Here is a 24655-nt window from a genome sequence, read left to right as displayed (position 1 = left end):
GAATACAGGTACTGCATTCAACCATGCAAGTCAATGGAGCCCAGCTTTCTAATCACAGTGTGATTAGTAAAAATAAATTAAAAAATAAAATTAATAATAATTAGAAAAAAATAGTAAAAAAAAACAGTAAAATGTAAAAATAATTTCCCTCTGATGTCAAGTTGAAAAAAAATGTAAAATTTTTAAAAAAGGCAAAAAAAAAAACATATATATAAAAAATATATTTTTGTGAGCAAGTCCTAAAATTAGCACATTAGCTTAAAACAATTCTCGCATGGAAAGAGTTAAAATAATGGCATATTAAATGCCCATGGGGTGTCTACTTTTAAAAAATGTATGATTTGATGGGGTAAATTGAATTGGCCGGGTTCAACAATGTCCCAATTAACACGGGGGGGGGAAGGATGGCCACACAATTTCCAATTAGAAAAATGCACACGTACCAAATGTGGCCTTTTAGTTCCCCCCAAAAATTACAAACCCATGCATGTAGGGTATCACTGTACTCAGGAGATGTTGCTGAACACATATTGGGATGTCGTGTGACAGTGACATATACCAGGAGCTGTAAATTCATACAAAACATAGGTGTGTGGGGGAAAATGTGTGCATGCAAAGAGTTAAAATACCAGCATTTAAAATACCCTGGTATGTCTAGTTTTCAAAAATATATGGTTTTGTTGGGCACACTGAAATGGCCCGGCTCAAAGATGTACCAAATAGGGCATGGGCAGTTGATCGCCAAACTCCAAAGTTCAACATTGAAAATGCGCATGCCCCAAATGTGGCCCTTTTGCCCCCAAACAGCCAGGCAGATTCATTCATGTGAGGTATCGCTGTACTCGGGAGATGTTGCTAAACACATATTGGGGTGTTTTATGATAGTGACATATACCAGAACCTTCATACCTGAAGTAAAATGTGTGTGAAAAAACAAATGCAAAAAAAATTACTACCATAAAGTTTGACAAAGGCTGATGGTATAATTAGTGCTTGGAAAGGGTTAAAATACTAGCATTTGAAATACCCTGGGCTGTCTAGTTTTCAAAAATATATGACTTGATGGGGTAAATTGCATTGGCCGGCTTCAAATATACCCGAAATGGCACATGGGGGAAGAATTACCAGATTTGGAAAAAATGGCTTTGAAATAGCAAAACGCTACCTGTACTTATTGCCCCATAATGTGTAGAAAAAAGCAAAAAAACATAAAAACATTGGGTATTTCTAAACTCAGGACAAATAGTAGAATCTATTTAGCAGGTTTCATTACCTTTTATAGATGAGTAAAAGATTTTTCAACTAAAAGTTAGAAACAGTCATTTTTTTCTAAATGTTTCACTATTTTATGCTTTTTTTAATAGTAAATAATATGATACAATCAAAGCCCTTCTTGTGCTGAAAAAAACAATATCTAATGTGTGTGAGTTCAGTAAACGGGAAAGAAGAAAATTACAGCTAAACACAAGCAGCGCAGAAATGTTAAAACGCCCATTGTCACGAAGGGGTTAAACATTAGTCATGTGTTATTTTCATGATGGCCATATGCGCATGTTTCAGTTATTTGTCTGTGTTAACGTCTACGACTATTTACCACTATCTTGTTATTTAACAATATTGTTATGGCCCATAACCTTACTTATAGTTCTTTAAACCGTGAACTATTTAGGTAGTCTCCCTTAGGGTTTGCGCCGGTGTATGTATATCCTACTAGATATTGGATCTTGAGTACTGTACCCAATTTCATACGGGATCTGTCTCTTCTAGCACTACCCTCTAGCTTGGGTGAACACCATGGTGTTTGACTACAAGGGGAAGCTAAAGGCCGGTGAACACATCTTACATAGCTGGACATCATTTCCTGGCAAGTATCAGAAATGTTCAGAAATCTCCGTCATGTTTAAAAGATAAAAGAGAAACGTATTGGTCACAATTGTTGCGGTTACAGGAAATTTCCTATCAAGGAATGAAAACATTTAGTTGCAACAATACAGGCAAGTTACTGAGCAGTGGGTGCAGCTTACAAAGAATTTGATGAAAGAGAAGTACTGCTTCTTTTTAGATAAAATTGTTGCACAAGAATTCTACATCATACAGAAAAGCGCTCTAGCTGTTTTTACAGAAAACCTTATATTTTTCTGCAGATTAGGAAGTGAGGAGGGACTCTTTCTGTGTTTTCTGGAAGAATAAGTAAATAAAAAAATAAGTGTCCTCTGTCTAGTGTTTTTATACCATTGTCATGTTAATGTAATGCCTTAGTACGATGCAGCTTGCTTAATTGTGACCCAGAGTATTTAAAGTTCTAGGACTAAAAGTACTACACTTGTAAAGATCAGGGAAAAGCCCCCAATTAAAAAAAAATGAGCCGTTAATTTGCTCTACTAGTCCATGTTTAATATCTTCTTTAAACTTGCTCCTGTCTTTCAGATGAACTTGAAGAAATGTTGAATCCAATGGGGACGGTTCGGAACAACCCGTACACTGAGAATGCCACCTCCCTGCACATCCAATTCTATGAATACTCCAAAGCCCCTATTTATTACCCTCCGTTTGATAAGGTGCAGTAAAGTTATCAAAACACTTCTTGAGCGAGACCTTGAGGTCCAAGTAGTCGTTGGGGTCTCTTCACTGATTTTGTTTAAAAATTGATTGTAAACTTTACCAGAACCCATAGGCCAGAATGTATCATAATATGGTAAGCTAGAGATGTCTAATTAGAGACTGCCCTGTAGTTCCTCCAGTTATCGATTCTATTCTATTGTAGTAAGAGTCGGTCACTTTAGTGTTGGCAGCTGTATGTAAGAGTAAAATAGAGCAATATAAGACAAGGCCGTACCGTTCCGGTTCTTTCTATAATAACATTTCTTTTTACATAGATACTTGAAAAAGCCGCAGAGATTGCACGGCACAGTGACAGCCTGACCATGTCGGTAAGTGGCGGACATTCGAGATGTGCGCTTTAAAAGTAGCATATGGGTCAAAGAGCTTAGCCCACATGAGCCTTCATATGTAAGCTCCCCGGAAACAACTGTGATTTGTCTTTTTTGGAATGCAGAATGGCTTCTTTTGTCTTATTATTTAAGCATGTGCGGGGTGGACAGGCAAGCGTTTTATTACAAAGCATGCCCTGAAGGCATTATCACGTGCAGGGTATGTTTAGCACATCTTGGCCCTGGGGTGGTAGATCCCACGCCACTTCATTGAGGAATGTCTGATTTTGTTCCCTGCTGACTCTCGGGAATAGTGAGAAGTCCAGTGTTTAATGGCTAATCAAAAACTTAATTAATAACGCATACAGGGTTGAGATTGTCCCTACTGTGTTCTCAGTAAAAGATTACAGAATAACGTTACAAACTTGCCTTTCCCTATATATACTTAATACCTCAAAATAATAATAAAAAAAACAAAAGTAAAACATGGGTAGCTGTTAGATGTTCTTATAAAAGAAGCCATTGCAGAGGATCATTCAAAATTGCAAGGTATAGTGACGAGAGACGTAAGAATAAGAGAGAGTTATTAATGTGGGTCTCCACTTTCCCAAACCCATATACTGCATAAACCCAACTACTTTTGCAGATTAAGCAAACATTGTGTATACATTAGAAACCCTTCTCATTTTTACACCATGATGTGCATAATAATTCCTCCCATTTAAATTAATTTTCACAGTTGGTGAAAGTTGTATTAGGCTAGGTTTCCACTTGGGTTTTTGTCCTGCGTTTTTTTTCTTGATGAAAAACGCCAAGAAAACTGCCACTGCATTTTTCTGCGTTTTGGCGTTTTTTTCTGGAGTTTTTTCTGGCGTTTTAGCCTTTCTGTGGAAATTGCTTTTTTTGACCTTAGGCAGTTTTTCCAGCCTTTACAAGTTAGAAGTTTCACCCAGCTAAAAGGGATTAGGATAAATGGCAAGTATCTGCCCCCTGATGTAATTTACTTGGTAGAGTTCTACTTAAACGCCCCGGCGGACCCTTTTGTCTCTTTTCTGTGGTTTGTAAGGCATGCTTTATTCCGAATGTCTGCTCCTCTAGGAAGATTGGCCCCAAATGATGGTGCAAATTGTTTGCTGTTGCTTTTGGCACGCAGGATCCAGTTGATGTGTCGCGTATGTTTGTTTGTAATGGCATGTTTGTTCCAAATGGTGTAGAATTCAATATGAACTTTTGTTTTGTGTGAAACTGTTTGTTTCCAGCCTATTTCTCGTAGGACACACAGATACTGGGTCCATCCTCTGCATTGTAACTGTGGAAAAAACGCCATAAAAAACGCCAAGGCAATAAACCCACATGGCTTTTTCATGGCGTTTTTTCTCTCCCATAGACTTCTATTGGAGAAAAACGCCAAAATTTCCTTGCAAAAAACGCCAGAGTGCGATTTTGAAAAACTGCCACAGAGCCCAAAAAAGCAGAAAAACGCCAAAGAGGACTGAAAAAAACGCCAAACAAAAAAACGCCAAGTGCATATGGCATTCTGCGATTTCCTATTGAAGAACAGCTAACATCTGGCTGCGGCGTTTTTTCACTAAAAAAACGCCAGGTGGCGCTATTGGCGTTTTTATGGGCGTTTTTAGCTAAAAAAAACCAAGTGGAAACCTAGCCTCACATTATAAAATAAAGCAATTATTTACATTTAAAGCAGACATTAAGCTATATGTTTGGTTAATAATGATAAAAATGCAGGAGATGCTTTTTCTGTAAGAACACAGATGTGTTGAAGGTGTGGCGCCAAACCGCAGAAACTCATTTTGTTTCTTAAATTTCTTTAAAAAACGGCTCCAGTTACAAGACCAGGTCTAACTAACATTCACTTTTAATGGAGCAGCAGTGCCCCATAGTGGCTTCGCGACAATATGAAAGGATTGGTGGATGACTTGATAACAGAGACACGATGAACGAGGTCAATGTTATTTTTGATGAGGGCAACACTTTTGGCAGGTTCTATACTAAAAAATAAATAAAAACAAGATAAACTGATCTCAAAAGTCCTTTAAAAATTACTAATAATCTATGAATACCTAATTCTTAGGCTCAGATTTGTTTAGTCAATGGTCTTAATTTATGGCTGTTACTAATATTGCTGGATCTATGTATAACTGTATATGTTTGTATTTATTACAGTTGTGTATGGAAAGAAAAATACTACTAATCCTCCTACTTTTTTTCGGATTGTTCCTTTGTCACTTTGCATAGGTATTTCTGCATAGATATAAATATTCATTCTTTGTGCCTTATTTGTTAGGGACGTGGTGGGAAAAAGTTCAATATTGAACTTAAGGAGATCATGGAGAGGGACCCACTGTGCCAGCTTTGCGAGAATGAAAAGGACCTAATCTGGACTTTGCGGTACGACTGTCGGGAAAACTTCCCCTGCTCACTGCCAAAACTACTGCTGTCTGTCAAGTGGAACAAGCTGGAGGATGTAGCACAGGTGAGGGGAACCTTCGGCCACCAAGCGTCGACAGTCATAGAGCTTGGTGCTGGTGGTAATGCACAGATCTATGCGCCCACTTATTATAGACAAACCAAAGGAACCAGCACAGTGCTTCAAATATTCCAACTACACGCTTTCTCTAGGCCCTCATGGCCAGTACCTGGGACTGGGCCCCTGTGGCCCTCTTGACCAGACTGGGCCCTTTCAGGTTTTCAGACCCAGATGGACCCTTCCCAAACTTTGGGGCTCGTGGCCCCTTTCTGGTTACTGAGAGGTGGCAGGGCAGCAGGAGGAGGAAAATGACTGTATGCTTTCAGTACGTGCGCGCCTGCCTGCACAGATCCCAGGCAGCTGCTGCGTAAGCAAACAAGAACCGAAATGTTGCAGAGAGACAACAATGAAACAATCATAACCTGTTTCACAGTTCCTGAAAATAAAGTTGAGGAGTGACTGGCCCTTTAAGTGGGTCCAAAGCCCAAAATCCAGACGCCCACGTGTGGTACATATAGCACAGTATGAGAAACTTACTGCTGCTGCCTACTTAGGGCCCCATAGTAGTTACTCTCCTAAAGGTTCTTTCCTATTGAAAATAATAGTGAGTAGAAAATTCCAATCACAAAATCTGTATTGGTTTGATCTGTGATTTGCACTCAGATAAACACTCTATATGGCTTCTAGCAGCAGAAAAAAAAATGTGTTAAAAAGAATTTTAGAAAAGGAAGAAGTGCAGCTGGAGCAAGCGGTAATCAGTCTTCCTGTCTGTGCTTGCTGATTGCAGGTCGTGTGGGTGCAGAGCTGTTTTTAGACATCCTTTGGTCTCTGTGCATCCTCTGGCTTTGCTTTTTGAGGACTGATTATCTCTCCTGGTCACAGAGCTCCACTAAAGCCCTCACTTCCCTTCCAGATTTGCAGCAGCGGAATGTAAACACACACAGGAGTATTTTGGGAATTTCCTCACTCCTCTCAGGTCACTTAGACCTCTGCTTCCTTCCAAAAGCATCTCAGCACATATTCTGTGCTGGTCAGGATCTTACGATGCTTTCTGGCTAACTTCACCCAAAGCGTTAAGGGGCCTAGATTGTTGTAACCGTAGAGATAATTCTTATTCCTCAATGGGTTAAATCTAACGCATATGATAGTTGAGAGGTCCTTTTACATTACAATGGTGTCTTCTTTGCAAATGTGCGGGGGGCATTGTGCAGAAACCCCATACGTATTTGCCCCTTTTCCCACCGCCCCTGCTATTTTACATGCAGAATACCAGATCAGATGTGATATATTTACCGCCAGTCCAGCGATTGCTTAGCGAATGAATTCTCCATGAGAAAAGTTCCTTTATCAAGTACTTTAATATGTATTCTTTTTTTGTGAGACGTCCATTTAATAAATTATTTTCCCAAAAATGACATTTTCCCCATTAGTTCCCTACAAATATTTCAGAGCTGGATAGGCTGTGCCTTTACCAACTCTGCAGGAAGGCCTGATCATAAATCCCATATTGCACTTTAGTACTTCCTCCATAGTCAGCATGCTTCCTTTCTCGACTTTCTGACTTAATCTATTGCTCCGTGGCAGAGTGCATTACATTCCCTTTTAAGTATCAGCTGCTTTTTTTTCTTCGCCATCTTCTGTCTGTTGCAATGTGCTTTCACAGCGAGCTTGCGCCAATCGGAACTAGAATGCTTTATCCTATTTTGGAAGCAATGTGATTTTAATTGCAGAAGTCCAGGTGGAATGGGAGTAAAGCAGGGCCAGATCTCATACACAACAACTTCCTGTCTGTGAGATACGAGACGGCCATTCGATAAACATGGAAACAGGACCTTGCTCTCTAGGCTTAAAAACACGTCTCTGGAAAATTCCACTTTGACCTTGACACCACTTTTGCTTTTTGTTTCAGTTCCAAGTGGCCCAGTAATGATCTAGTGACTAATTTACGGGCTTCTCCCCCGTGAAAGTATAACGTCTCCACGAGTTCTCTGTATTCGTTCCGCTGCACTCGTACGGCCTGGGAAATGGTGATGGCAGAGGTGTATCACGCGCTGCCTCTGAATAATTGTCAGGGAGCTTATATGCGCTGGTTAATCTGTAGTTACTCCTCCAGATACGGCCACTGGCCCACATTACATAGGTTGAGCTCTGACCACTGGTGTCTGTGCCCTTTACGTCAATCTATAATCTATACTGTTAAAGGTCCTTATAGCACCTACTGTCCCCGTCTGAACTGACCACTTGTCTCTCTTACATTCAAAGCTCCAGGCTTTACTGCAAATCTGGTCTAAGCTTCCCCCGAGAGATGCCCTGGAGCTACTCGATTTCAACTATCCTGACCAGTATGTGAGAGAATACGCAGTCAACTGTCTGAAAAGCATGAGGTGGGTGAACAGTCACAACGACGAGCGAACAATTCCATATGTCACATGAAATGAAAATGATCCGTGTTTATTTCTGTTACTGACGGTGATCTGTATGTCGCTTTTATTACCTGCAATGAAGTGATCTGTATGTCGCTTTTATTACCTGCAGTGAAGGTGATCTGTATGTCGCTTTTATTACCTGCAGTGAAGTGATCTGTATGTCGCTGTTATTATCTGCAGTGAAGTGATCTGTATGTCGCTTTTATTGTCTGCAGTGAAGTGATCTGTATGTCGCTGTTATCTGCAGTGAAGTGATCTGTATGTTGCTGTTATTGCCTGCAGTGAAGTGATCTGTATGTCGCTTTTATTACCTGCAGTGAAGTGATCTGTATGTCGCTGTTATTGTCTGCAGTGAAGTGATCTGTATGTCGCTGTTATTGTCTGCAGTGAAGTGATCTGTATGTCGCTGTTATTGCCTGCAGTGAAAGTGATCTGTATGTCGCTGTTATTACCTGCAGTGAAGTGATCTGTATGTCGCTGTTATTGTCTGCAGTGAAGTGATCTGTATGTCGCTGTTATTGTCTGCAGTGAAGTGATCTGTATGTCGCTGTTATTGCCTGCAGTGAAAGTGATCTGTATGTCGCTGTTATTGTCTGCAGTGAAGTGATCTGTATGTCGCTTTTATTACCTGCAGTGAAGGTGATCTGTATGTCGCTTTTATTACCTGCAGTGAAGTGATCTGTATGTCGCTTTTATTACCTGCAGTGAAGTGATCTGTATGTCGCTGTTATTGTCTGCAGTGAAGTGATCTGTATGTCGCTGTTATTGCCTGCAGTGAAGTGATCTGTATGTCGCTGTTATTGGCTGCAGTGAAGGTGATCTGTATGTCGCTGTTATTGTCTGCAGTGAAGGTGATCTGTATGTCGCTGTTATTACCTGCAGTGAAGTGATCTGTATGTCGCTGTTATTGTCTGCAGTGAAGTGATCTGTATGTCGCTGTTATTGCCTGCAGTGAAGTGATCTGTATGTCGCTGTTATTGCCTGCAGTGAAGTGATCTGTATGTCGCTGTTATTGCCTGCAGTGAAAGTGATCTGTATGTCGCTGTTATTGTCTGCAGTGAAGGTGATCTGTATGTCGCTGTTATTGTCTGCAGTGAAGTGATCTGTATGTCGCTGTTATTATCTGCAGTGAAGTGATCTGTATGTCGCTGTTATCTGCAGTGAAGTGATCTGTATGTTGCTGTTATTGTCTGCAGTGAAGGTGATCTGTATGTTGCTGTTATTGTCTGCAGTGAAGTGATCTGTATGTTGCTGTTATTGTCTGCAGTGAAGGTGATCTGTATGTTGCTGTTATTGTCTGCAGTGAAGGTGATCTGTATGTTGCTGTTATTGTCTGCAGTGAAGTGATCTGTATGTTGCTGTTATTGTCTGCAGTGTAGGTGATCTGTATGTTGCTGTTATTGTCTGCAGTGAAGTGATCTGTATGTCGCTGTTATTATCTGCAGTGAAGTGATCTGTATGTTGCTGTTATTGGCTGCAGTGAAGTGATCTGTATGTTGCTGTTATTACCTGCAGTGAAAGTGATCTATGCCTGTCTCTATTAGTGTAGCTAATGGTGAATGTGGTGGTCTCTGCGTATCCCGCTGGTAACCCCTGTTACTCTTATCTTTATAGTGACGAGGAGCTTTCGCAATATCTTCTGCAACTTGTACAGGTTCTGAAATACGAGCCGTTCCTGGACTGCGCCCTTTCCCGTTTCCTGCTCGAGAGGGCCCTCGCCAACCGGAGGATCGGGCAGTTCCTCTTCTGGCACCTGAGGTTCGGTAACTGTGTCACTACACCAGCATTATACATATAGGCAGCCTGTGACATTCCAGCTGATGTGGACCCATACTGAAGCTGGGCATCATGGGAAATGTAGTACACAGCAGCTGGAGAGAAACAGATCGCTGGTTCCCGGAATCAGTAACTGAAATGAATCTTTGTAGCTGTTAGATGCAGAGAAAGGGATGAAAGCTCTGATGGGCCCACCAACTCTGCTCTTTTACTGCCTGCTGTTAAACCCCATACCTTGTTTGATCTTTTGCCATTTTTTTTATATACAAGATCCACTTGTGTCTGTGTGAAACTCTCTCCTCTGAGTGTTTAGACAGCATGTGCTTAAGTGTCTGGGCCCGTGGGGCCTGCTCGCTCACACGTGTATGCAATGATATGTCATATCATGAGAAATCACACGGAACACTTGCTGTGCACACAATGAGGAGAACACGTGCAGCTCGTCAAGCTACACAGGCCCTCATCCACAACACTGCGGGGCCCTTTATAGCATATATATATATATATATATATATGTCCTCATTTGACAGCCAAGCAATCAGCTTTGTAATGCCATTTGATGGATTCTGCTGAAAAAATGCATTTTGAGCATGAATTCTCCGTTTTCAGTCAAAGTTGCTTCTTAGAACAAGAATAGAAAAGGATGCATGCAGAAATATTAGTATTATATTATTATTTGTTGCCGGACATGAAACATATGCCATGTGCATTTTCTTTGAATGTACCGGTAACCATACATAGCAGTTAGCCTTTTGTTTATGCACATTGGTTAATGATTAAAACAAAATGTTTGTCAAATTCTTATCTTAGCATTATTGTTTGCCTAAAGCTAAGTCACATATTAGTCAAAAAGAGCGACCTTAACACTCAAGGAAACTTTTTTATATCAGGGGGATTGTTTTATTTTGGTATTCTAGTTCTTTGCAGCGTGTTGCAGTATAGTATAACAGGTACATGAAAGATATACAGATATACATGAAAGATATAGTATAACAGGTCCATGAAAGATATACAGATATACATGAAAGATATAGTATAACAGGTCCATGAAAGATATACAGGTTTACATGAAAGATATACAGATATACATGAAAGATATACTGTGTAATAAACATGTAATAAACATTTGTGCACACTACCCCAGGAGGGAATGGATCGGTGTGTTTTGATTCCTGTAAGTCTGACCTCCTTCCTCTCTGTTGCTTTCTGCAGGTCTGAAGTTCACATTCCCTCAGTGATGGTGCAGTTTGGCCCGTTACTGGAAGCGTATTGCCGCGGCAATGTGGCTCACATGAGAGTGCTCTCCAAACAGGTAACTTGTCTGCCGCAGAAATAAACCTTAAGCCCCAGTGGTAGCAAATATTCACAGGCATTTATCTGGTGTTTACAAGAGGTTGGCCAACCTGTGCCCTCCCGCTACCCTGCTAAAGCCATCAAACCAAGTATATGTTCTTGACCATCATTTATGAGGCTATGTATGCAGGTAAAGGAGGCTGTAGTTCATTGACAGGCCAACTAGCCCAGCCTGATTTAATCCTGTCCTTTCTAGCACTAGTTGATGTTGACTGCCTGAAATGTCTTCCATATGTGGCTGCTTTAACCTTGAAGTCCATTGTAATTGGAGCCAGCATGTCTTTCCAGGTGGAGGCACTGAACAAGCTGCGTACTTTGAACGGTTTGATCAAGTTGAATGCCATGAAGCAGAGTAAGGCGAAGAACAAGGAGACCATGCATGCCTGTCTAAAACAGAACGCGTACAAGGAGGCGCTCACAGACATCCAGTCACCTCTCAACCCCAGCGTAACCCTCTCTGAACTTGTGTGAGTGCCTCTCGCGTGACATGGGGCCGTTGGCACATGCTTTATTTAATGCTAATGCCTTTCACTACAGTGCTGTAAACCTGAAAAACCTCTAAAACCAAAAATTCTCTATCCTACTTTGAGCTCAGTATCTTGACCTCGTCAGGTCCTCAGATGTTACGCTTTCTTTGACCTCTTAATGACCGGGGCTATTTCACACTACAGGACCAGAGCATTTTTAGTTTTTTACACTTTTTTGCTTTAACCGTTTTGTCCTTTTTTTCGGAAGAAGTAGGTCTATTTTTGTAAACCATATTGATATATATATATATATATATATATATATATATATATATATATATATATATATATATAATGTAAAGACAATATTTTTGATAGATAAGAAACAATGGGATTGTTAAAACACCCTCACATTTATTCATAATGTTACATGTATATAAATTATACACAGCTAGTGTAAATGGAAAAAATACCTTGAATATTTTCATTAACCTGTCCTGATTTGGAAATTACCCTACATTCCTACATAGATTTAATTTAAGTTTGGCTTTTTTTAACCCCTACGTAACCCTGTTTAATTAATTCCACACTAACTAACTTCCACCACACTATTAACTTAACTTCAAAATAACTCTTAGTGCCAGTTAAAAAAAAGAACAAAAAGTTTTGACGTTTTTTAGACCTGGGTCTTGGGAAGCAGGGAGTCACTGATTCTTACAGTTCTTGGCATGTGGGATTGGCTCTAGAAGCAATGACATGCACATTGTAGGGAATTTGCTGTAGAATCACCACTCCAATGTGGGACCTGTACGTCATGAAGTACCAAGCACGTCATTGGTCCTGTAAGGACATCAGCTCATGATATACCTGGTATGTCATTGGACATGAAGGGTTTATGCACTAAATTAAATGAATGTTCTACTGCTTTGGTTGCAGAGCATAAAAGCGCAGATTATTTTGTGTCAGAGAACAGTAATAATTAGTGATTCCCTGCTTCTGAAGATCCCAGTAGTTCCAACCCTTCCATTACTCCCGTGTGTTGTTGTCAGTGGTATGTCATGTGTTTGACAAACAGTACCCAGGGCTAACAGCTGCTTACACATTTGTTCATAGCTTTGTTCATGTGTGTTATCTAATTACTAATTATTTTCCTTTGTGGCTTTTAGCTTATGAGGCTAGATCTGCCATAATAATCTAGCTAGTAAAAGGAATTGATTTACCTTTTATAGTCACTGGTTTTATTTTTCTGTTTTCCTGCTCATTAAATCTTCTGTTTCACTTCCTAATATTATAACAAACAGATTGTGTTCATTCAATACCCTTGCTGTATTGTGTTAATGTCTATCTTGTCCTTTATTTGAACAGTATAGAGAAGTGCAAATACATGGATTCCAAAATGAAACCACTATGGATTGTCTACAGCAACAGAGGTTTCGGAGGGGACTCTATGGGGATCATCTTCAAGAATGGAGACGGTGAGCAAAGTCTTCTTTTGAATAAACAGCAGAAGCAAGTACAATGTTTGGAGCCACGTACCATGACCCTGTAGAGCGCCATGTACAACAGGTGCCAAGTGTACCTCGCTAGCAAGACAACCCATGTGATACTCCATGTAGCGGGGCTCTCTAATAAAGTACAAATCCAGACTTGTAGACCAGCTTTTTGGAGAGAGGAGTTACATGTTAACAATTCTGTATGTTTCTTTTCACAGACCTGCGGCAGGACATGCTTGCACTCCAGTTATTGCGCCTTATGGATATGCTTTGGAAAGAGTCAGGGTTGGACCTTAGGCAAGTATCACCGCTGACTCCTGACCAAACATTATGCTCCACGGAGAACTCCGGTGTCAGTCACCTTTCTATAAAAGTACTTCAGGAGAAAATTCACTATGTGCTACAAAGCTTCATGTTGAATGTGGGTGACCCTCCTGAGAGTTGCTATAAAAGGGAAATCTAATTTCTTTGTCAATTTTAGCAGCTCTTCTTAAGATTTCAGTTTACTTCACTCCCTGAGAGCCGGTCTTCAGAAATGAGCATGACCTCTTCATATACTTACTGTGTCTATTGAAAAAGCCCCTCTACAACAGCTACCCCATACTCAAACCAGCTTGGGGTAACGACAGCTATTGAATACCCGTTTCCATGTATTACTTTGTACCCAAACCAGATAAGGGTGTAGATGTTACATGAATTGAATTGAAATACTCACATCCCGCAGGAGAATTTCCTGGTGCCGTTGTGCATCTCACCCTCGCTCTATACGCAGGAGCTGCCCTCCACATGACTCCTGTCAGAGCTTTCTCTGACAAGGATGTTTTTATACACCCCTCCTGCAGATCCTCTTGGGACCCCAGCTGTCATAGCACAGCCTCTGGAAGGGAAGTTACTGGACTCCTGCCCATGAACACTGCCAAGCGGGTCGAAAGGACTATGTGATGGAGCAGCTCCAATTCACCCCGTGACCCAGACAACGCTTAACGTCAAATTACCACCTACACAGAGCTGTGCTTTCCACAGCGAGAGTCCTGGCACTTTTATTCACACTCCTCAGAGGTGAAAGAGCTCATGTTTACTGAGATGATTTGAACAAGCAAAAACTGACTTGTTCAAAACCTCATATCATTGACCATATTCTATACAACCTAAAAAAAAAACTTGTTTGACATCATATTAATGCATTTACATGTGTACGAGGCTTCTATGGGCTTTAGATTGGCTGCCTACATGGAACCAGTAGGAGAAGGAACGCAAATCCCTCTGTGCTGTGAGCGGCTTTATGGTATCCTTAGGTTATGGCATGAAAGAGCCCACCGTATCTCTACCTATTCTGCGATCTGTTTGTTGTCGTGCGCTGAATGTTCATACTGCCCTTTCTGGCTTGGGCTAGACTATTTCATGGACAATGCCTATTTTATGCCCTAAAATTAAACATTTGCTTTCATCTTTTATCTCATCTGGAACTAGCAACAGTAATTTATATCCCTGATCTTATGAGAAATTTCCTAACATTACGAGGTCAACTTTACGTAACGCAATATCTCTATAAAATGCCTCATAGCGTATTTTTTCATGTGAATGACCTACAGCCAAGGTTAAAACAAATATTTAATCAATGGTATGGATTAAATAATATAAATAAAACGTGTCTATTGTTTATTAGAAGCCCTGTAAAATATTAAGTACTCCATCAGGTTTTCTTTATGGGAATCTACCCTACACAGCTCTGTTTTTTAATTACATTTTTTGTCGCTCTGATGTTTTAAGAGACATTATTTGGGGTGGAAACCTATGTGATACTTTATGTGTACAGCTATTGTATGGAAAGCAAAGAGCCCCCTCTGCTGGCACTTAAAGCCACCTTATTACCACAAATTAAATATACAATATAAGTTTCATTTTACACATACTTTTGAAAGATCTGTATTTTAAGCAGCGTCATGTCCAATTGTTCTATTACTTCCCAGCGTTCTCATTTTACTTTAGTTTAGTGACTTTAGAAAACGTTTTATGTTGCTTTTGTTAGGTTCCCCCTTCCAGAATATCTTTCACATTCCAAAGGGTTAAATCTAACCTCTTAAAGACGAAAGGTTAATTATTTTTTTTTTTTACTTAAGCACTCTTGTTTTCCGTCATGATTTACCCCTCTCTCATTTAGTTTAACCACACAAATTATATATTTTCTTTAAGTAGGGCTTTTTTAAACAAAACTTTACTTATGTAGCTTTACTTAAAACTGACATAGTCAGTGCAGATGAAATATAGATATATATAGATGTCGTCATGTTGTTTTGGATGTATCAAGGTTAAAATTGCATCATGCACCCATGAAATGAGTAAAGGAGGTATTCGACTTGAACATGAAGTCCGGCGCTATATTTTCTTTATCTGAAGACTTGGAGGCTGCCATTGCTGTTTTATGTGACTTTCTCTGCACAAACGCTTTTCGTGGCAATTGTAATGAAATCCATTCTCACACAGACCTTCATTAGTCAGCGTGTCCAGCTGAGTGATTAATACTGAGCCATTCTATTGTTTACTATATGCTGTATGATAAGGAGTCATGGTGTTTGTCTAGTAGTTTGGGCTAAGAAAACAGAACTAGAATATATACAAACAGCTAATATGTAGCAGCCTGATTATATTATGCAAAAACTATAATGCAAGAACTGTTTTACAAAAAGGAAACAGCGCAATATCTTTGGGAGTAGACAGCGTGCGTACAGTAGATATACCTTTTCGTAGATGTGACCCTAACGTCCTCTTCCCGGGATCTGGATGATTTCTTTGGTTCATTGGGTTATTCCTCCTGTGGAATCTGCTCTGTTCTGGCAGTGTTTTATAAGGGGAACGTATTCAATACTAGTTTTGCCACCATTTTCCAGTTACTCCAGTTGAAAAGTCCACCAGACCATATAGTTTTACCCCTTTAGCTAGACTCCATTTTGTTTACAAGAAAGCTGGCAGTGAGGAGACCTCAGTCTTCTTCCCGTGCTGTACCAAGTCAAATGCCTACCAAATGTACATCGGCCTCCCTGTGTCATACCTAATACAGAGATTGCGTTGACAGTTTTTACATGAAAACTTTCTCCCTGCTCAATGGTGTTCCTGTAACGCATGATTTGTGTTTCTAGGTGATCCCTTGATCCTCATAGATTGTAAACATTGTGTTTTTCAGGATAGTGCCTTACGGATGCCTGGCAACAGGAGATCGCTGCGGTCTGATTGAGGTTGTTTCGGCAGCAGAGACGATTGCCGATATCCAACTGGACAGCAGCAACCTCGCAGCTGCAGCTGCCTTCAACAAGGATGCTCTTCTGAACTGGATAAAGGAGTACAATTCAGGGTAAAGCCACGCGAGTGCCAGACAATAAAGGCGCTCTCGTGTCTGTGATGTGCAGACTGACCGCTCACTCCCCACCTTCAGTTACACCAGGCTTCCTACCTCTCAATGTCACATTATCCGGACACCTGTCACATTCGGCTGAGAAATGTCACGCACTCCTTTTCTCATGGCATTCATGCTAACTTCTCATACAGCAGAAAGACGTAGAGCAAGAAGTGGAGCAAGTGGCAACCTCTTTTGCATGTTTATTTGGAGCCATAATAAACATGTACAGTATTTTAAGCCCTTCAGTCCCAGGAGCTTTTTATTTTTTTTTATTTTTATAACAGGACCAGATTTTTCTTTTGTTGTTGTTGGTTGAATTAATGGTCGAATTCTCCTCAGAAAGTTTTTTCTTTATTCAGATCATGCGCATAATCGAGACAAGGCACACAACAAACATAAGTGGAAGCATTGTCTAATTACATGTTTAGATTACATGGTTTATATAGCATCTTATCTACTTCTAATGATATATCCTGATTGGTTACTTTTCAAGCAGTAAACGACTTTCAAGCTGCATAATTAAGAATGGTCTATACTTGACCCTTTGCATTTATTCAAAGAAGCATGGAGTAGATGTCTTGGCACAGTTTCAAGGACAACATATGAATATATCATAGACTAGACATTTCCTGTTTTCTTATGTCTTTGTCAGCAATAATATTTAACATAAGCATTTTTCTAACATCATCTTTAACATATGTTTGTTAACCTATGATTTCCATACTTGATGAACCTGCACAAGTTGTGCATCCTTTTGTTCAGGACAAGGAGGCCCTCCATTTAAAATCAGAGAAATACATAACACATAATAACTAATGGTGATAATTGATTAAAATCCATACTAAAATAGGTGCCACAACTGAACAATGACCCAATTTATGTTCAGCAACATTTTGTGATTATAGTCATACCCCACATATATATCCATTTGGTGTTTGTGACTTTCTTTTTTAATTTTGTTATTTCTTTTTACTCCTATTTTTTTCAAAGTTTCTCCCTCTCTTCTTCCTGACCTGAGTGTGCTGATCACACTGTGATTAGTAAGCAGGGATCCATAGCCCTGAATTGCTGATTGCAATATGTGCAATCAGCCAGCAGGGGGAGAGCCCAGATGATGATGACGGTGTACTGGCGCTCACTGCAAGTGTCTATGCTAATGTTAAATTTGTACGAGATACAGGAAGATAATTTTTCTCTTGGACTTAAATGGTGATTTAGGCATTCTTTAACCTTTGTTTATTCCATTTCCCAGGGATGACTTGGAGCGAGCTATTGAAGAGTTCACCTTGTCCTGTGCTGGCTACTGTGTAGCTACTTATGTTCTAGGGATTGGAGACCGCCACAATGACAACATCATGGTTAGAAAAACAGGGCAGGTAAGAAACATTAATGTTGCAGGTGCTTTATACTGATGTTTTCCATATTTCAATAGTGGAATATTCTGTAGAAGCACATAGTGGATATCCTCCACCGGTGGCATATTCCTAGTTGGCCTAGGCCAACATCCCCTTTGCTGCATGGTCTTGTCTTATATTCAGGATAGCTTTATGCCTACCCGATGCATGTTGTGATAGGCTGTTCCATTTATCTACCACGTCTCTTGACTGTTGTACCAAGCTTTCAAGATTTGCTTTAGTTGTTACTGCAATGATTATCATTATTTGCTTTTCTTCTGCTTTCAGCTTTTCCACATAGACTTTGGCCACATTCTGGGAAACTTCAAATCCAAATTTAAAATTAAGAGAGAGAGAGGACCTTTCATTCTAACCTATGACTTCATCCATGTCATTCAGCAGGGAAAAGCAGGGAACACAGAAAAATTTGGAAGGTAAGGTCCTCCACAGAGATCGATACTCCCTTAGTGTCCTGATATGAAAGGCAACCCACAACTGTGCAATGGGTTCCTACAAATAACGCTGGAAAAACAGGAACCAAGGGATGCAAAACTTTATCTTCCTGCTTTTCTGCTTGGAGTAACAAAAACCTACTTACTAAACATTGCTAGGTATCCTGCTGACATTATAAATATGATATATGCAAAAAAAGTTCCTTGTCAGTGTGAAAACTCTCTTCCTGAATGCCTCTATGCAGGTTCCGGCAGTGCTGTGAGGACGCCTACCTGGTTCTTCGCAGAAATGGGAATCTTATCATCACCCTCTTTGCACTGATGCTGACAGCTGGCCTTCCAGAGTTGAGCTCTGTTAAAGATATCCAGTATGTTAAGGTAATGCATCCATGACCCATCTCCTCCTGCGCTAATCCTTCTTCCTGGGTGCAGTTAAAGCTACTTTCTCCAGACTACACAAAGACCCAGAATGTCATATCATGTGGACCATCTGGTCCCATGGCTTCATTTAATGGAACCCACCTGGCAAATTGAAATCCTTATTAATTTGCAGAATTCTGTATGTCGCTGTGATCTGGGTAGCACTCCCGTGATGCTTAGAATTGTAAAACAAAACTCGACTGTGGCTAGCAAAGCATTGTGGGAATTGGATTTGTCAGTATTTCCTAAATCGCTATAGTAACATAGTAACATAGTTCATAAGGTTGAAAAAAGACCAAAGTCCATCAAGTTCAACCTATATACATATTGTGTCCCTACTGTGTTGATCCAGAGGAAGGCAAAAAACCCTTATGAAGCAGATGCCAATTGCCCCATACCAGGGGGAAAATTCCTTCCCGACTCCAAATATGGCAATCAGAATAAATCCCTGGATCAACGTTCTGTCCCTATTAATCTAATATCCATAACTTGTAATATTATTGCTTTCAAGAAACACGTCCAGGCTCCTTTTGAACTCTTTTATTGAGTTTACCATCACCACTTCCTCTGGCAGAGAGTTCCATAATCTCACCGCTCTTACTGTAAAGAACCCCCGTCTGTGCTGGTGTAGAAACCTTCTTTCCTCCAGCCGTAGAGGATGTCCCCTTGTTATAGATACAGTCCTGGGTATAAATAGGTCCTGGGAGTGATCTCTGTACTGTCCCCTTATATATTTATACATAGTTATTAAGTCCCCCCTAAGCCGTCTTTTTTCCAAACTAAATAACCCCAATTCTGATAATCTTTCTGGGTACTGTAGTCCTCCCATTCCCCTTATTACTCTGGTTGCCCGTCTTTGAACCCTCTCCAGCTCCACTATATCTTTCTTGTACACTGGTGCCCAGTACTGTACACAGTATTCCATGTGTGGTCTGACTAGTGACTTGTACAGGGGTAGAATTATTTCCTTGTCGTGGGCATCTATGCCCCTTTTGATGCACCCCATGATTTTATTTGCCTTAGCAGCAGCTGCCTGACACTGGTCGCTACAGGTAAATTTACTGTTAACTAAAACTCCTAAGTCCTTTTCCATGTCAGTCGTCCCCAGTGTTTTCCCATTTAATACATATTCCCAGCCTGGATTTTTCTTCCCCATGTGCATAACCTTACATTTATCTGTGTTGAACCTCATCTGCCACATCCCAGCCCAAGCCTCCAACCTATGCAGATCCATTTGTAATCGTGCGCTGTCCTCTATTGTGTTAACCACGTTACAGAGCTTAGTATCGTCTGCAAAGATTGATACTTTACTATGCAATCCCTCTACAAGGTCATTAATAAATATATTAAAAAGAATAGGACCCAAAACTGACCCCTGTGGTACCCCACTAGCAACAGTCACCCACTCAGAGTATGTACCATTAATAACCACCCTCTGTTTCCTATCACTGAGCCAGTTACTTACCCACATACACACATTCTCCCCCAGCCCAAGCATTCTCATTTTATGTACGAGCCTTTTATGTGGCACCGTATCAAATGCTTTGGAAAAATCAAGATATACGACATCCAGCGATTCACCCCGATCCAGTCTTGAGCTCACCTCCTCATAAAAGCTGATCAGGTTAGTTTGACAGGACCGATCCCTTGTAAACCCATGCTGATATGGAGTCATACACTTATTTTCATTGAGATACTCCAAAATAGCATCTCTTAGGAAACCCTCAAACAGTTTACACACAACAGAAGTTAAACTAACAGGCCTATAATTCCCCGGGTCACTTTTTGTCCCCTTTTTGAATATTGGCACAACATTTGCTATGCGCCAGTCCTGGGGAACAGACCCTGTCACTATAGAGTCCTTGAATATTAGAAATAGGGGTCTGTCTATTACATTACTTAACTCCCTTAGAACGCGGGGGTGAATGCCATCTGGACCTGGTGATTTGTCTATTTTGATTTTTTTTAGGAGGCACTGCACTTCTTCCTGGGTTAGACAGGCGACATGTACTGGGGCATTTATCTCATCCTGCTGTATATTACCTGGCATTTCATTTTCCTCTGTGAATACAGCAGAGAAGAATATATTTAATAGATTAGCTTTTTCCTGATCCCCGTCTATAACTTCTCCCTCATTACTTTTTAAGGGGCCAACGCTTTCATTGTTAACCTTTTTACTATTTATATAGTTAAAGAACATTTTGGGGTTTGTTTTACTCTCTTTGGCAATGAGTCTTTCTGTCTCCAATTTTGCTGCTTTTATCTGATTTTTACATATTTTATTTTTTTCCCGATAGCTTTTTAGTGCTTCCTCACTGCCTTCCTGTTTTAGTAGCTTAAATGCCTTTTTTTTGCCATTTATTGCCCCCTTTACATTTTTATTTATCCACATTGGTTTTCTCTTGTTCCTGACTCTTTTATTCCCATACGGTATGTACCTTTCACAGTGAGAATTTAAGATATTCTTAAAAATCTCCCATTGAGCGTCTGTACTCTTGTTTTTGAGGACATTTTCCCAATTTACAGTGTTAAGGGCTTCTCTTAGTTGATCAAACTTTGCCCTCCTAAAGTGCATAGTTCTTGTGGCTCCTCTAAGAGTTCCCTTATTGAAGGACAAGTTATAATGCATCATATTGTGATCACTATTTCCTAGATGTCCCCTGACCTGCACATTAGTTACTCTGTCAGGTCTGTTGGTTAATATTAAGTCCAGTAGGGCGCCCCCTCTGGTCGGGTCCTGTACCATTTGGGACAGATAATTATCCTTACTTATAGTCAGAAACCGGTTTCCTTTATGAGATTCACAGGTCTCGGTTTCCCAGTTTATGTCGGGATAGTTAAAGTCCCCCATAATAACCACCTCATTGTGATTAGCTGCCTTGTTTATTTGCTTTAATAATTGATCTTCTGCTGCTTCCATTATATTTGGTGGCTTATAGCAAACCCCGATCAGTATTTTATTATTTTTCTTTCCATATATTTCTACCCATAATGACTCCACATTATCATTTCCCTCACATATATTCTCCCGCAGTGTGGCCTTTAGGCTGGACTTTACATAAAGGCAAACTCCTCCCCCTTTTCGTTTTTTCCGATCCTTCCTGAATAGACTATACCCCTGTATGTTAACCGCCCAGTCATAGCTATCATCCAACCATGTCTCTGTTATACCCACTATGTCATAATTTTCTTCAGACATTATTAACTCCAGTTCGTCAGTTTTATTGGTCAGACTTCTGGCATTAGTAAGCATACAATTTAGAGGTGTATGTTTTTTTTCCCTATGAAGCCTATCCCTATTAACTATTCTAACCCCTCCCTCTGCTCCACCCCCAGGTACATTTATAAGCCCCAGCTCTCTATCTACACTATCTTCCCCTTCTATATTGTAGTTTCCCTCCCCCCCTTTCCCTAGTTTAAACACTCCTCCACCCTTCTGACCATCTTCTCCCCAAGCACAGCTGCACCCTCCCCATTGAGGTGCAGCCCGTCCCTACCGTAGAGCCTGTATCCGACAGAGAAGTCGGCCCAGTTCTCCATGAACCCAAACCCCTCCTTCCTACACCAGCTTCTGAGCCACTTGTTTAGCTCCCTAATCTCCCGCTGCCTCTCTGGTGTGGCACGTGGTACAGGTAATATTTCAGAAAATACTACCTTGGAGGTCCTTGCCTTAAGCTTGCTACCTAAGTCCCTGAAATCATTTTTAAGGACACTCCGCCTCCCTCTCACTTTGTCATTGGTGCCAATGTGCACCATGACTGCTGGGTCTTCTCCAGCCCCTCCCAGTAATCTGTCAACCCGATCCGCGATGTGCCGAACTCGAGCGCCAGGCAGACAACACACTGTTCGGCGATCCCGGTCTTTGTGACAGATCGCCCTGTCTGTCCCCCACTACCAGCACCTGTCTGGCCTGCCCTGCGCTCCTCCTTCCCTCCTTACTGGAGCAGACACCCCTCTGGTGGTCAGAGGCAGTGACTTGCTGCAGTACTGCTAACTCTGAACTAACATCCCCCTCATCTGCCAACCGGGCAAACTTGTTGGGGTGTGCTAGATCAGGACTAGCCTCCCTGGCGCTTTTCCCCCTACCCCGCCTTCTAACTGTAACCCAGCTAGCTGCCTGACTGTCCTGTACCTCCATCCCACTATCCTCCCCCACCTCTACCTGCGAGAGAGCTTGCTCAGTGAGCAGCAGACTCCTCTCCAAGTTGTCAATAGATCTCAGTGTTGCCAGTTGCTCCTCTAGACTCAGGATTTGTGCTTCCAAATGAGCAACCCGCACACATCTCGCACAGCAATATGCACCCTCGAAGCGCTGCTCAAGGATTGCATACATTGAGCAAGATGTACACCTGACCGCATTGTCAAACATGGAGGACATCTTGGCAATGGGGATAGCTCCAATAACTGGCAAAAACAGACAGTAAGGCGCAAAATATATATAAATATATTATATGCAATCACAAGGATTTATACTTTACCCTCCTTCTTGCTTTTTAACTCCTTCTTTGCTTGTAACTCCTCACTTAGAGATGTCACTTAGGAGATTCACCCCAGCTCAGGATTCGCTTGTGTGTCCAAGCTAAATGCAACTGCAAAAGCCAAGCAGAACTCACAGAGAAGGTTACTTAATTAGCAACACACCTGAAATAGCCCTTACCCTTTTTTTTTTGCTTTTGTCAACAAAACTTTACACTGAACACAACACAAACAAACACAGTGCTCCCCCTTGCAATAGTAATGAATATACTCTCCTTCTTTGCTTGTAACTCCTCACTTAGAGATGTCACTTAGGAGATTCGCCCCAGCTCAGGATTCGCTTGTGTGTCCAAGCTAAATGCAACTGCAAAAGCCAAGCAGAACTCACAGAGAAGGTTACTTAATTAGCAACACACCTGAAATAGCCCTTACCCTTTTTTTTTTTGCTTTTTTCAACAAAACTTTACACTGAACACAACACAAACAAACACAGTGCTCCCCCTTGCAATAGTAATGAATATACTCTCCTTCTTTGCTTGTAACTCCTCACTTAGAGATGTCACTTAGGAGATTCGCCCCAGCTCAGGATTCGCTTGTGTGTCCAAGCTAAATGCAACTGCAAAAAGCCCTATAGAGATGGCTATAGAGATGTTGCCAGTTCTATTGTAGTTATCCATTTGAATTCCATTTTGCAAATCTACCAAATAGTGTTTGCTAAAACTGTCAGACTGACTGGTAAATAACAGAATAAAAAACATGTTGATGAACAGGGTATTTCAGTGGGTTCAAAACCACACCTACCTTCTATTCTTTCCTTATTGTGGTTTATCGTTTTACTTATATCAGTAAACCAGAGGATATCCATCTGGACCTGTAAACTAGCCCTCCGCCGCCCCAGAATATTGCAATTCCTAAGCCACCAACGTATTGCCTGCCTTTGATGGATTTGACCCCTTCTGTACTAACCTTCTCCTGGATTACATGATATTGCTTTCTTAGATTAGATGTCTGCATTATTTCCATCAAGTCCTGTACTAGTGCCTAACAGTTTTCCAAATTAACTACCAGATTTACCAGCATAAAATTGGGAGTTTAGATGATTTAAATGTCTCCTATTAGATTGTTTTCTGTACTGTGCCTCTGCTTCACACTGAATCTTAATTTTCCCTTTAACCTATATCTGCTTCAGGACTCTCTGGCGCTTGGGAAAACAGAAGATGACGCACTTAAACAGTTCAGACAGAAGTTTGACGAGGCTCTGAAGGAGAGCTGGACAACCAAAGTTAATTGGATGGCCCACACTATGAGAAAGGATTATAAGTCGTAGGGTCAGATTCAGTGGCTCTAAATTCGGTGCCAGAGATATTTCAATCTCCTCACCCTCTGGTGACTGTGCCAGTGGTTTATGAATACATTGTATCACAAAGGTGCACGTACGATATTGAGGCTTTAAATATGTGACATCACACTGGGTCATCAATGTCCAAGAAGAAGGCAAGATGCAAGCGACAGAGAGGTCAAAGCACAAAAGATTTGCACAGTCCACGGACCCAGCTGCCAGCTCTGGATGCTCAAACATGATTTTA

General features: G+C 40.9%; 1 protein-coding gene across 3 annotated transcripts in view; it reads left to right on the top strand.

Annotated features, from left to right (window-relative positions):
* LOC149288214 (phosphatidylinositol 4,5-bisphosphate 3-kinase catalytic subunit beta isoform-like) overlaps positions 1-24396 on the top strand; it is a 36172-nt gene extending 11776 nt beyond the window's left edge. For 2 of the 3 annotated variants that reach the window (XM_089491933.1, XM_089491934.1), the window contains 15 exons: positions 1768-1864; positions 2428-2558; positions 2877-2930; positions 5236-5424; positions 7681-7802; positions 9459-9602; positions 10833-10932; positions 11262-11440; positions 12806-12915; positions 13152-13230; positions 16115-16282; positions 17580-17703; positions 18010-18155; positions 18419-18551; positions 24259-24396. In XM_089491933.1, coding sequence (XP_089348059.1) covers positions 1768-1864; positions 2428-2558; positions 2877-2930; positions 5236-5424; positions 7681-7802; positions 9459-9602; positions 10833-10932; positions 11262-11440; positions 12806-12915; positions 13152-13230; positions 16115-16282; positions 17580-17703; positions 18010-18155; positions 18419-18551; positions 24259-24396 — 1914 coding nt within the window. The remainder of the gene's footprint in view (positions 1-1767; positions 1865-2427; positions 2559-2876; positions 2931-5235; positions 5425-7680; positions 7803-9458; positions 9603-10832; positions 10933-11261; positions 11441-12805; positions 12916-13151; positions 13231-16114; positions 16283-17579; positions 17704-18009; positions 18156-18418; positions 18552-24258) is intronic. The other variant, XM_089491935.1, reaches the window with a different exon arrangement.
* The last annotated feature ends 259 nt before the right edge of the window (positions 24397-24655 follow it).

Source organism: Sceloporus occidentalis, unplaced genomic scaffold (genome assembly GCF_023333645.1).
Source record: "Sceloporus occidentalis isolate IW3139 unplaced genomic scaffold, rSceOcc1.0.p SCAF_53, whole genome shotgun sequence".
Lineage (NCBI taxonomy): Eukaryota > Metazoa > Chordata > Lepidosauria > Squamata > Phrynosomatidae > Sceloporus > Sceloporus occidentalis.
Note: the sequence above shows the minus strand (reverse complement) of the source record. Positions and strands in the feature narration are given on the sequence as shown.